We start from the raw sequence: 14343 nt of genomic DNA on the forward strand, positions 1-14343 counted from the left end.
CAAAACTGCTGCTGAGTGGTCCAAAGTTATGTTCTCTGATGAAAGTAAATTTTGCATTTCCTTTGGAAATCAAGGTCCCAGAGTCTGGAGGAAGAGAGGAGAGGCACAGAATCCACGTTGCTTGAGGTCCAGTGTAAAGTTTCCACAGTCAGTGATGGTTTGGGGTGCCATGTCATCTGCTGGTGTTGGTCCATTGTGTTTTCTGAGGTCCAAGGTCAACGCAGCCGTCTACCAGGAAGTTTTAGAGCACTTCATGCTTCCTGCTGCTGACGAACTTTATGGAGATGCAGATTTCATTTTCCAACAGGACCTGGCACCTGCACAAAGTGCCAAAACTACCAGTACCTGGTTTAAGGACCATGGTATCCCTGTTCTTGATTGGCCAGCAAACTGCCTGACCTTAACCCCATAGAAAATCTATGGGGTATTGTGAAGAGGAAGATGCAATACGCCAGACCCAACAATTCAGAAGAGCTGAAGGCCACTATCAGAGCAACATGGGCTCTCATAACACCTGAGCAGTGCCACAGACTGATCGACTCCATGCCATGCCACATTGCTGCAGTAATCCAGGCCAAAGGAGCCCCAACTAAATATTGAGTGCTGTACATGCTCATACTTTTCATGTTCATACCTTTCAGTTGGCCAACATTTCTAAAAATCCTTTTTGTGCATTTGTCTTAATTGATATTGTAATTATCTGAGATACTGTATTTGGGACTTTCATTTCAGTTTTCAGTTATAATCATCAAAATTAAAAGAAATAAACATTTGAAATACATCAGTCTGTGTGTAATGAATGAATCTAATATACAAGTTTCACTTTTTGAATGGAATTACTGAAATAAATCAACTTTGTCATGATATTCTAATTTTATGACCGGCACCTGTATTTCTGGTCTTTTGATTTCAGTAGCAGCCTGATTTGTATTAAGTGTGGCTTTTCTGCCCTCTACTGTCAGGCTGGAGAATCTCAGCTGCTTAGGTGGACCTGTGTGAAATCTCCAGCTCCACATGTGTGTTCAGTCATCTTATTATTTAGATGATTTGTTCTGGTTAGTGTCCCTGGGAGCTAAAGCCTATTGAGACAGCAGGGCGAAAACCAACACTGAGCTCTCACAGGGCACTCTCACCCTGAGACGTCTATAAACTTGCTCAGCACCAATTTAGATTTATCGATGCACCAACCGGCAACAGTTGGACTGTGGGGGCAAATCAAAATCCAAGTAAAATAGACGGGTAATTTAGCAAATGGAAGTTTTTCACCAAATTAAGAGAGCAAGCTGAAAATGGCACAGACTGGGTCCTGAAGGCTGGCACTTCCAGTGTCAATTCTACTCAATGGTTAATAGAAAGGTGCTTCACTGTTTAAAGCTCTTGTTCTTCTTTCTTGCCATGCTGAGCTGACATTCACTGACGAAATGTTTCAATTACGAGAACATTAGCTTCATGTCACCTTTTTCATGTTGAAGGAGGTGAAGGCACGATATAAAGTGATGGAACTGACATATGCTCACCACTGGAACATTTTGGAGTCACCAAAGAAACATCAGCATCATGCTTTTGGACTTAGAAAGAAAATCTTTATAAATACGCAGAACAGCTCCCCTAATGAATACTGACCCGGGGTCCAATTACCATGACAGGCAGCCCTGCTGCCCACGACTATAGCCGCTCATTTGTGTCAAAATGCAGTTTACAGCCACTTTTGTGACCTGAAATCTATTTGGACAAGCCCAGTTTTAGAAGAATGGAAGCAAGAGGCCAGGAAACAGGCAGAAAAGCTCTCTAGAAGAATGATTGTTGTAAATTTTCTGACAAAGGACAGGTATGCACTTGTGGGGTCCTAGAAATAAGCAAAAACTCCAATTCTTTTTTCCAATAATTGGGAAAAGATGCTGCTTTTGGAGGGTGTCTCTAGAACCTCACAATTCTGAATGCTAGTAAGCTTGTGCAAAGCAAAATGCCTTCATGGGTCCTAGCGTATACTGGATACAGCGCCTTGCAACAAAATAAAATTACAACAGTGAAATCACAGAGTAAGGCCAAATTAGTACAAAATGAAAAGGGCTAACTCTGTCAACATATACAGTATGTCACTACCAGTCTTCACTAAAGTGGTGGTCACTTTCTGACTGCAGTACCTTCACTAAAAAACAACTGCCTTCTTGGGCAATGGAACTCTTAAATTGCCCAAATTCAGATATTTGAGACGTGGCCACATTTTAATTTTGTTATCCTACTCATTTGTTCAAGTTAGTTCAAATATTATTGCATTTAAGAATGTCAAGAAAGGTTTTTAATTAATTGAAAGCATTTAGAAAATTTTCCACAAAATCTCTAGAGAAATTAAACTAATTCGGGGTCTAAAGTAAGTCAATGTTGAAACCTAACAGAAGTACATTGTATTGAACAATAGTAGAGCTGGAAGGCCTGACCCTCTTTGGCCACCAGAGGTCTCCACCGTGCATAATGGAGTTAAAATACGCTTGTGTTATCAACTGCAGAAGTCCTTCCAGTCACATTTGAGGGGTCCTCTTGGGTCACGGGTCTACAGTCAGTCGCACTGAGACACAGACACTCATTGAGCTGTATATGACATGCAGAGGGTCTAGTGTCCCACCATCCTCCCCCAGTCTTAATAATGATATTACCTACATACATTTGTGGGCCCTCTTAATCCATTAGATCACTGCAGGAAGACACGTCCTACCCTGATATCATCAAGCACTTGACAGGAACCATCATCATTAGATGGGATGTCAGTCCATTTTATGACAAACTCACATTCACATTTCCACGTACACTCATACAGAACCAAATTAGCATTATCACTTTTATGCATATCTTTGTTTACAAAACGTTGGAATTTGATGGGATAGATAATGATGATAATTTTTATTAAGTAGATAAAGTATCATGATGGCAAGAGAACTGGACTTTAAAACACATGAATGGTCAAGTTGGTGCTCACAGTTCTTCTCCATATTGTATACGATTGTAATGTATCGCTCTCATAACCTTGACACTGATGACTGTTTTTGACTAAGATTTTGCAGCACATACAAGAAGATTATGAGGACACCCTCATAAAACCAAAAACATGAAAGGCAGTACCAGGAAATGTTTTTTTCTATACTAATGGGCTCCCAGTGTTGGACAGTTGTATGTTATTTTGGGTGCAGTGCACCAAAGTGTACATTTCATATCTTTAAAGTTGGCTTTTATGCTGCTGAAATATACTACTAAAGCAATTCTATTTGAAAGTATACTCCCCAAATTATTACATTTGTTCAGAACAGCAGATGTTAAAAATCAGTCATTCAAAAAAAAGTGTCAAACTTTTTTCGAATGTAAAAGATGTATAAAAACACCCGTTTATGTGTCATCTTGTAATCCAAAGCAGGTGACAGTTTCATTATTTCAACATTGTCCTCCTTCAGCAAGAAATTCCACTTGGAAAACCGCAGAGTTCTGAGGCGTAGAGAAGGGTTTTATGTGGATATACGTCAGAGAAGTCATGCGTTACTTGATCATTATTAAAAGATGGTCTTTAATACTCCCCCTGCACATTAAGGGTCTCAAGCTCTGGCTGTTCTACTTTTTTATTCAATAATTAATAGTTATCCAATTTTTGTGTTTAATTGAGCGTGTGATTTTGTTAAAAGGCTGATCACTGTCGCCAATCTCAAAAATTACCTCTAAAAGGTTTTTTATCACAGTCATAGTTTTTAGTATGCAGACTTTAATTTAGTCTTTTTTTCTTAGTTTTAGTTTATTTCATTGTAACTAGTGGCAAAGCTGAGAACTAAACGGTGAGGTGCAAATAAAAGCAGCCAGTGGTGAAGCCGCTAATTTGTCACTGCGTGCCGTAACACGTGTTCATGATGTAGAAAATACGTAAAAAGAGATCACACGTTAGGGACGAGACCTGATGTAGAAAACTGAGCGCTGACCCTACACACCTACGAAACAAAATGACCCTGTTGTAGTTAACTTCTTGAACCTGTGTTTGAAAGCCACAATGTATGTCAACATAAATTTTATATGATTTGCTGTGCTTGTCGCTGGACGAGTCTCTGCATACTGGTCCAGTCAATGTGACAGTGTGCTCAGATGTCTGGTAAGGAGAGACCCGAGGTGTTGGTGCAGGCCAGACAATACACACGCCGTATGTCCATTAGGGGTACGCTGTTACCCTCTCCTACCCTCTACCCTCGTGTCTGTAGCGGCTCTTGGAATGACTTTTTTTAAACAGTTGGCACCTTTCTGTCCAACTATCTGGGATTTCTTCCTTATAATTTCTAGAACCTTTTATTGGCAGGTCACTCCATGACAAAATATTTGTCTATACAAAGAGATGGCTATTTATTGAGTAAATGATTAAAAAGTAGACCGTGTCAAAGATACAGTAAATTAATAAAGTAAGGATTTTCCAAAACTGGATTCAGTCAGTTGCAGAAATGGCCCTGTGTTTTTACAAAACATGGTGGACACGAACAGAGCTTCTAATTTTTAAGTTATTTGGAGCAACTGTTTATGGGATGCATTGGTTCCATCAGCGATAATAACAACATAGTGCAGAATCTCGTAGGGACTCTTCACAACGTGGCAGTTACTGTTCTTTTTATGTTTTCGGCTCCCAGAGTAACTAAGGCACGCATCCCAATGTAACATACAGTGCATTAAGCGCATCACTTCCGCTGTCCACTTCAAAATGCCTGTACCAATCCCAGCAACCAAATACAACCAAGTAGCACAAGCCATTCTCTCCTGTGAAACAGATCATTATAGTTGGACTGTTGCTCTGCACCCTCCTGACACCTCGTGGTCGGTCACCTGGGAGCTCTTCACAACCTAATTTCTTATTTAGATATTTCTTGTACCTTTTTCAGGGTGTCCTAGACCGTTTTTCTCAGATCCAGCCCAAACTTATCTTCTCAGTGTCTTCTGTGGTGTACAATGGCAAGGAACATGATCACATGGAGAAGCTCAAGAATGTAGTCAAAGGTAGGTTTTCAGGAAGAATAGATGGCTCTGTGCTTTTCACTGAAGGTGATGAATAAGACCAGATGTCCTCACCTTTGAGTTATTTAGGGGTGCAGTATTTCTGTTATTTTTTTGTATTATTAGCCACATCTCTCAACTCCTTATTTCAGTTACTGTTCAACCTACACCTTGTTGTCTTTGTTGGTAGTCTTCTTCTTCATAATGTTACATTACATTGGCCTCATAGCAGAGTCTTCCACTAACTTGTTTCTTGTGGTTTGTACTACAGGGTTGCCTGATCTGGAGGGAGTGGTGGTCATTCCCTATGTCCGCACAAGGGAAGAGACTGACATCTCCAAAATACCCAACAGGTGAGCATAACAATGGATGGGAGCTGCTGACTGGAATGGAGAGTTTGTAAGATGGTGATTACATGTACCGAAAGAGGTGATCTGTACCACTCACTGTGTACAGGAATCTTTGTTCCCGGGTCTTCATTGTTGCATGTAGTTGGATTTTGTTTTTTATAAAAGGGGTCTGTTGAGCCAAATGTCTTTGTTTTTTCCAGTATGTTTTTGGAGCAATTCTTAGCACTCGGGAAAGAAGGAGACCAGGACCCACAGCTGGAGTTTGAGCAGCTTCCCTTCTGTCATCCACTGTTCATCATGTATTCATCTGGCACTACGGGCGCCCCCAAGTGCATGGTTCATTCTGCCGGGGTAGGCTGCCGGATGGTCTTGACTTGTTGTGGTCCATTAAGGGTGTGGGGAGCTTCATTGCTGTTTTTTTACTTTGTCTCCAACACATTTTTTAGCTCTTTGAACGGAAACTGAATTTGAATCTTCTTAGTATTGTAGTATCTACAGGTGCTGGTCATAAAATTAGAATATAATGACAAAGTTGATTTATTTCAGTAATTCCATTCAAGAAGTGAAACTTGTATATTAGATTCATTCATTACACACAGACTGATGTATTTCAAATGTTTATTTCTTTTAATTTTGATGATTATAACTGACAACTAATGAAAGTCCCAAATTCAGTATCTCGGAAAATTAGAATATCAATTAAGACCAATGCAAAAAAAGGATTTTTAGAAATGTTGGCCAACTGAAAGGTAAGAACATGAAAAGTATGAGCATGTACAGCACTCAATATTTAGTTGGGGCTCCTTTGGCCTGGATTACTGCAGCAATGTGGCGTGACATGGAGTCTATCAGTCGGTGGCACGGCTCAGGTGTTATGAGAGCCCATGTTGCTCTGATAGTGGCCTTCAGCTCTTCTGAATTGTTGGGTCTGGCGTATTGCATCTTCCTCTTCCCAATACCTCATAGATTTTCTATGGGGTTAAGGTCAGGCGAGTTTGCTGGCCAATCAAGAACAGGGATACCATGGTCCTTAAACCAGGTACTGGTAGCTTTGGCACTGTGTGCAGGTGCCAGGTCCTGTTGGAAAATGAAATCTGCATCTCCATAAAGTTTGTCAGCAGCAGGAAGCATGAAGTGCTCTAAAACTTCCTGGTAGATGGCTGCGTTGACCTTGGACCTCAGAAAACACAATGGACCAACACCAGCAGATGACATGGCACCCCAAACCATCACTGACTGTGGAAACTTTACACTGGACCTCAAGCAACATGGATTCTGTGCCTCTCCTCTCTTCCTCCAGACTCTGGGACCTTGATTTCCAAAGGAAATGCAAAATTTACTTTCATCAGAGAACATAACTTTGGACCACTCAGCAGCAGTTTTGTCTTTAGCCCAGACGAGACGCTTCTGACTCTGTCTCTTGTTCAGGAGTGACTTGACACAAGGAATGCGACAGCTGAAACCCATGTCTTGCATACGTCTGTGCATGGTGGTTCTTGAAGCACTGACTCCAGCTGCAGTCCACTCTTTGTGAATCTCCCCCACAGTTTTGAATGGGTTTTGTTTCACAATCCTCTCCAGGGTGCGGTTATCCCTATTGCTTATACACTTTTTTCTACCACATCTTGTCCTTCCCTTCGCCTCTCTATTAATGTGCTTGGACACAGAGCTCTGTGAACAGCCAGCCTCTTTAGCAATGACCTTTTGTGTCTTGCCCTCCTTGTGCAAGGTGTCAATGGTCGTCTTTTGGACAACTGTCAAGTCAGCAGTCTTCCCCATGATTGTGTAGCCTACAGAACTAGACTGAGAGACCATTTAAAGGCTTTTGCAGGTGTTTTGAGTTAATTAGCTGATTAGAGTGTGACACCAGGTGTCTTCAATATTGAACCTTTTCACAATATTCTAATTTTCTTAGATACTGAATTTGGGACTTTCATTAGTTGTCAGTTATAATCATCAAAATTAAAAGAAATAAACATTTGAAATACATCAGTCTGTGTGTAGTGAATGAATCTAATATACAAGTTTCACTTTTTGAATGGAATTACTGAAATAAATCAACTTTGTCATGATATTCTAATTTTATGACCAGCACCTGTATATGTACACATTGCAATAGCATTTTTTATGTTCAGTATTATTTTCTTGTGTTTATTGCTTCAGATTTTATGCCTAATTTAATTATGACATTTTTGTAATACTGCATAGCAGGCTGGAGAATTTCATGATATTAGATTGAATGTGCAGGGCACAATCCATCTGATATGTGCTCATTCACTAGTGGACTTTACTATTCTATTATTTACACCCTTCTTCCAATTTTGATTGGAATAAAACTTTTTTCTTACATTTTTTACACAAAGTGCTCTGTGATGATGTCTCCCAATTACAGGCACTATATGACCATCAATAGTTTGAAGTTGCACTTTATAGCAATAATAGCCAGCAAATTTCCCCCGAGTTAGTGGCTACTGTTACTTAGAGCACATCCCCCTGGCGGCAGAGTTTCCAGCTCAGACCACAAGATCAAAGGCCCACTCAAAGACTTATTGCACTGAAGAAATGCACCGCTTTCATTTAAAGCTTTTGGTACAAGAAGAGTGAAGGGAAGGCTTTTAGACCACACATGAAAGGGGCTGATGTGCCTCGCCCCCTCTCACTGTCTCTCCGTTTGCCCCTACAGGGTACCCTCATTCAGCATCTGAAGGAACACATTCTCCATGGCAACATGACCAGCAGTGATGTCATCATTTACTACACTACGGTATGGAAGCTGCAAATCCTCCGCCACCCCTCTTTTTCTTTTATATAGTAGTTGGTAACAAGGGTTTCAAACATACTGCCTTGGCCAAGGGTGTTCAGAACTAACGCAGTCTTCTCTTGAGCCCAGTTCTAAAACTGTCTTCTCATAAACCCTCAGAGGAGATCACTTGTCAGTTCATTTCACTGTTTGACTCTGAGCAGGTCACATAGAAAGGAACGTGTCGGTTTCTCTCTCTCTCTGTCTTCCAGTAGTTTCAATTGTTTGATGTGAGACTGCTCCTGATGAAGGTTACACGGGATTTTAGGCATCTGAGGCATTTACTCCTCAAACCTTAAGCCGTGGTACAGTGAGGCCAAGAGGTTAAGTTTGGGAGTGACCACTGTACACTAGGGATCTCCTTCCCCCATTTCTTAATTCCCAGTTTTTTCCACCTAATCAGAGATAGAGTAGGATGTGCTGCTTGAGGAATCACGGCACACTAGATCTCACAGCTAGTGACGTTGAGCTGGCCTTTTGTCAGGAAGGCTTTTAGGGTGGTTTCTTTGGCCATTCCAGCTCCCTGAACCAGGCTCATCTAGTAGTTTAACATTCTGACGATATGACCTGTCTAGTAGATATGGTTCTGCACAATACATGACCTGAATCAGACTAGAATAAGACAAAATGAAAGTACTGTCAAGAGACGTGTACTTGATGGACCAACATTTTAGCCACTAGGGGTTCATGCTTTAACTTTTCTTAGTAACCCACGTTAAATCACTAAAAACAATGATTGTTAGCTTTTGTTAAACTTCGTTATCATCGAGAAGCCTAGACCCAAACAGTTTTATTCTTCTCTGAAATAATAGTTCTTTGTAATAATAATTCTTTGCATTTATGTAGCGATTTTCACACTACTCAAAGCGCTCAGCAATTGCGGGTTAAGGGCCTTGCTCAAGTGCCCAACAGAGCAGAGTCCCTTTTGGCATTTACGGGATTTGAACCGGCAACCTTCCAATTGCCAGTGTAGATTCCTAGCCTCAGAGCCACCACTCCGTCTAATAAATGAATAAATCAATAAATGAACATACAGGTATGTATTTAGTGTCATTGCTTTGGACTCACAATGCTAAGCATTCATTTTTGTTTTAATGCACAGGCCTGTTATAAATTTGATTACTTTTGTCTAAATAGCTTTTATAAATTACAAATCACAATGTATTTTACAAAGTAGGAGCTTTGTGCTATGTAGAAGTGTATATGTTGAAGTTTTTTAGATCAGCACTGGCAATCGGAAGGTTGCCGGTTTGAATCCCGTAAATGCCAATAGGGACTCTGCTCTGTTGGGCCCTTCAGCAAGGCCCTAAACCTGCAATTGCTGAGCGCTTTGAGTAGTGAGAAAAGCGCTATATAAATGTAAAGAATTATTATTATTAATTAGTAGGGCTGGATTTTTTTTAACTTATCATATGATTTGCATTGTGCTTACTTTGAAAGGTGATGCGTTGATCTAATAATCATTGTAAGTAAATTAAGAGCAACATTCAGAAACCACCTCTTTAGTCTTGCATACCTGTTAAATTAACTGAATGGGCGTTCGTGAAGATCCATCCACAAGGTGGCACTCTGGTTACAGAAACATCCCCTTTGCTCGAAATCGTCTGGTGCTTTTCTGTCCTGGAAGCTTTTCTCTGGATATAAATGCATTATAAATCAAGACATAAAAGGGGCTAGTGTTGCATGCATTACTGAAACAGGGTTGGCCCCACATTTGTGTCTGGAGAACTTGTTGTGAGGTCTCGATAAAATTTCAGTGCAAGTGAAGCGAGCCAAATTGAAGTGGCGTGATGTCTGTGTTCTTTCTCGTTTTGTCTGCCGCTGCTGTCTCCAAGCCTCAGGGCAACAAGAAATCCTCCTGGATTGGAAATCCACAGTTGTGGCCAATTAGCAGCTTGAAGGAGAGTTGTTGGAGAGCAGGCTAGGAGTGCCTGCGGCAGCAGAATTCCGCCAGAGCTCAAGTGTCCTCGGGCTGAGCAGCTTTTACTCTGCAAGGACCGCTACCTTATCAGAATGTATATGACACAATGCTTTCCCTTTTTTTTTTGTTGTCTGTGGATCAGAATCCATGTTTTTTTTAAATATTGTTATTAAAGCAATTGTTCTGCGTTCTGTGAGTTCCACCTGTGCAAAACTGATTCTCCAAAACATGAAATGTTTGAGGGTCCTTATCGATGTCCCTGCTTACATTGACCTCCTGTCCTTGCAGTGCATATTTAAAGTCAGCCATTTCTTATTTTCTACAATATGAAGCATTCTCATTAATTAGTGGAGGCTGACTGGTTTGGCCCATGAGACACAACTTTGTGACCTTAACAAGATCTCCACACCACCCATCAACTGTTAATAACAGCAACTTGAAGAAATTGGCCAGCAGAAAATGTTTGTTAGGAAGGTGGTGGGCATGGGAAGGCTTGGCTTATTTGGGTTATATTGCATTGGCATGCTACCCGGCGAGCAGACTGCTTATTCTTTCTTTAATTCTCTGTCTCATAGACTGGCTGGATGATGTGGAACTGGTTAATATCATCCTTAGCTACTGGTGCTTCAGTGGTTTTGTATGACGGTTCTCCCCTGATGCCATCCCCCAATGTTCTCTGGGACCTGGTTGACAGACTGGGGTAAGGAAAACTGCAATATAAAGAGTACATCTGCTCCACCCTGAATCGGTACTGTGAAGGTTAACATTTTGTTTTAATATTGTGAGTAGCTTAAAAGAGTGGGATGGTAATCACAGCATTTGGTGAGAGTGGAAACACACAGTAGAGAAGAAGAAGAGCAGGTCATCTAGATGAAGAAAACACCATTACTGGTGAGCCACATCTTTAAGACAAAATAAAGCCTGTGTGTTTGCCACCTATTTTTGGTTTAGATCAATCACTCCATCTTTTATATAACACCATTCACAGAGTACAACATCATACAACTCTTTCTAATAACAAGTAAGACTAGGTAACAGTGTGAAATACAAGATCATTCAATACATGAATTATTAAGTAACAAACACTGAAGAGCTGGCATAAGTGAACATGTAGTGTTAATCATTGACGTAAAATGACGTTACCTTAGAATCGAGATTAGTACGGATGCCACAGAAGCTTCAAATTCGATAAGAAGATCATTTGAACAGCTGACTTAAATGCAATGCGAGATATGTTTGTGTGTAATTTGAACAAGACCCTCGGTGGAGCTCCACAAACAGACCTGGGGGAGGCAGTTTCAGAGAGCAGGAGCGACGACCCCTGAATGTTCAACAACATTTTAGTAATAAGCCCCAGAAATAGAAGACTGGCATCAGAAGAGTCGCTTTGTCTTGCAGAATGCATATAAATCAAGTTCTGGTGACAGGTAAGGTGCGTATTGTTTCTCAGTAACAGCTTTTTTTTTTTTTTATCTGATACAATATTTCAGAAGAGGCCAAAGTATCCCAAGGGTGATGCTTTCATTCTGCTTGTTCGGTGTCAGAGCTCCAGCAGTAGCATTTTGAGCTTGCTGTAATCTTTTGAAAAGATTTGCAGAAAGGCTACTGAAAAGCGAATTGGCAGTAATCTCGCGGAGAGTGGATGAAGGTGAGAGAGAAATCGAAATCAAATGTATTGGTCAGTAGTTTGTAGTGGTACAAAGGCATCCTAACCACAGCAGATAAGTCATTTGATTGGGTGATTGATTGATTTTTACTTGGCGTGAGCATGATTCCAAGGCCAGTGGCAACCAGCAATGGATACATTTTCCACAATCAACTAAGAAAGACTTTGTTCTTTAGACTGAAGCTCAAACCCAACAAAAAGTTATTTAGTTGTGTTTCTTCTACTGAAGGAAGGAAGCAGACATCTATGCATGGAAGGCACTGATGCAGGCGGTGAGCTTATCCATATCTGATGTGTGATCCTCACTTACAGTTGAGTATTATCTACATAAGTAAGGTGCCATGTGGTTGTGCCAATGAGGAAAGTATTCCAGTGGCAGCATGTGGATACCAGCTTAAAGTAAGCCAAGCACAGAACTTTGACATACACCACAGGGGAGAGGCTGCTGAGAGCGCGAGAGCTTACCAAACACAACAGGCCGCATGCATCCACTAAACCTACTATAGTTGAATGTATTCCATAAGCTAAAACAAGCTGCAGTTGTGTAGCTCAGCTGTGACGGCTACCGGCCTCCATCCATTGCTTAGTCTCACTGCTTGTGAGGAGCTGGGGCCTGTCTTATCAGCCGTGGGTGTGAGGCAGGGCACATCAGGCTTGGTTTGATGTACAGTACTGACAGATTCACAGCTGGTATCGACAAAAGGAGTTTTATAAATGAAATATAATTATAATAGAGAGGTGACGCAGGTAGTGTACAGGGTTAACCTAATAAATTCTGGATGGAACTTTTGAGCTGGCAGTTCAGAATCATGTACGTTTTGTAGAGTAGAGCAAAGTAGTGGTAGAGTTGTGTCATTATTATTGCAGTAAACATGGAGGACTACTAAAACTTTATATTAAGGGACAATGATTAGGCCGGTGTTCAGAAGAAAAGTCCCAGAGATGAAAAGAGTGACGACAAAGCTCTATGACTGTTCAAAGAGAGCTGCTTAACCAGAATTTGAGCAGTGAAACAGAAAGCATCAGAAGATGTCAAGCCCGTTACAGCTACCCGTTATGTGAGGAGCATAAATATTTTTTGAGAGTGTTGAACAAATAGCTTATGTGTCACTAGCAGACTTTTGATTCAAACTTTAAATTAATCTCAGTAACAGTAACGATTGCAATGATAAGCGTTTTTTGGCCATGCTGTGGTCATGTTTTTTTTTTCTTAGCTTGTTTTTATTATACATTTTACTGATTTCAAAGTATAAGTTCAATATAGACCTTTTAAATCCATAAATTCTTCTCAGTTCCATATTAAATGTGTTGTCCAGTGCATTTCATTTCCTTTAATTTTACATGACCTACAACTTAATTTTCACATTGTACTAAAGTAGGCAGGTTTAGCAGAATGAGGTGGCTGGATACTAGTTCATCCCCGAGTATCCATGAAGTAGTGCTGCACCCTTCTGAACCCCAGCGGTGTCTTTATAGTGACCTTGACGCTGCTCAGTATGTAAGCAGATAGTGCGGCCCTTTTCCATCCATCCATTATCCAACCCGCTATTTCCCAACTACAAGATCACGGGGGTCTACTGGAGCCAATCCCAGCCAACACAGGGCGCAAGGCAGGAAACAAACCCCAGACAGAGTGCCAGCCCACCACAGTGCGGCCCTTTTAGTTTCTTTTATTAATAAAGCTGGTCATTCTCTGAAAGTGTTCACATCGATCTGAAAATTGTCATACTATTGAGAGGCTGCTCACCACTGCCACTATCACTCTACTTCTGAAAATGATAAAAAAAAAAAAACACTTTAAGAAGCTGAAACACATTTTCTGGAAAATTCCCTTAAGATCATTTTTTCCAGCACCTTCAAACACAACACTGAAGTGGTATGCTTTTGGTTTCTCCTATATTGGGGTGAACAGTACTCAGATCACTGGAACTCTCGCGGCCTTCTGAGGATTTCAGATGTCCACGTTTGTGTTCAAGACTGGCCTCTGTGTAACACTGGAAATGTTGTCTGAATACATCCAATAATGTTCACCCATCTATCCATTATCCAACCCACTATATTCTAACAAAGGGTCATGGGGCTCTGCTGGAGCCAATCCCAGCCAACACAGGGCGCAAGGCAGGAAACAAACCCCAGGCAGGGCGCCAGCCCACCGCAGATAATGTTCATAATGTTGATGTAAATTATCCAGCATACAACTTATACCTTATAATTCAAGTTATTTTTTAAAACAATGCTGTTAATATAAATACATTTGAATTATGTGTACTTGTAATTGGATCACATTAGTACTAAGCAAAAATCTTTTTAGTTTTTAGAATTTTTTTACTTACTTTTTTTTTTGCCCTTGGGGCCTGAGTTATGTTCACAAAATCGGTCAATATTCTTTTTCCACCCCAGTACAACATTTCCTAAGTTTGATAAAAGGGAGATGCAGTCCCCTCCCTATCTAGCACAAATCGAATTTCAATTCTGGTAAATCACTGTGGTGTGCTTCAGTGGAAGGCCCCATGTAAAATGAAGATTGTCTGATTGATTTGAGTGGGGACAAACAGTTGCTCTATAAATTGGGGAAAATCTAAATGAATTGGCTTAATGG

At 40.7% G+C, this 14343-nt stretch overlaps 1 protein-coding gene across 1 annotated transcript in view; it reads left to right on the forward strand.

Annotated features, from left to right (window-relative positions):
* Positions 1-14343, forward strand: part of aacs (acetoacetyl-CoA synthetase) — a 104536-nt gene that overhangs the window by 34867 nt on the left and 55326 nt on the right. The window contains exons 6-10 of the mRNA XM_039771573.1: positions 4896-5010; positions 5279-5360; positions 5558-5708; positions 8041-8121; positions 10654-10778. Coding sequence (XP_039627507.1) covers positions 4896-5010; positions 5279-5360; positions 5558-5708; positions 8041-8121; positions 10654-10778 — 554 coding nt within the window. The remainder of the gene's footprint in view (positions 1-4895; positions 5011-5278; positions 5361-5557; positions 5709-8040; positions 8122-10653; positions 10779-14343) is intronic.

The sequence above is a fragment of the Polypterus senegalus genome, chromosome 12, assembly GCF_016835505.1.
Source record: "Polypterus senegalus isolate Bchr_013 chromosome 12, ASM1683550v1, whole genome shotgun sequence".
NCBI lineage: Eukaryota > Metazoa > Chordata > Cladistia > Polypteriformes > Polypteridae > Polypterus > Polypterus senegalus.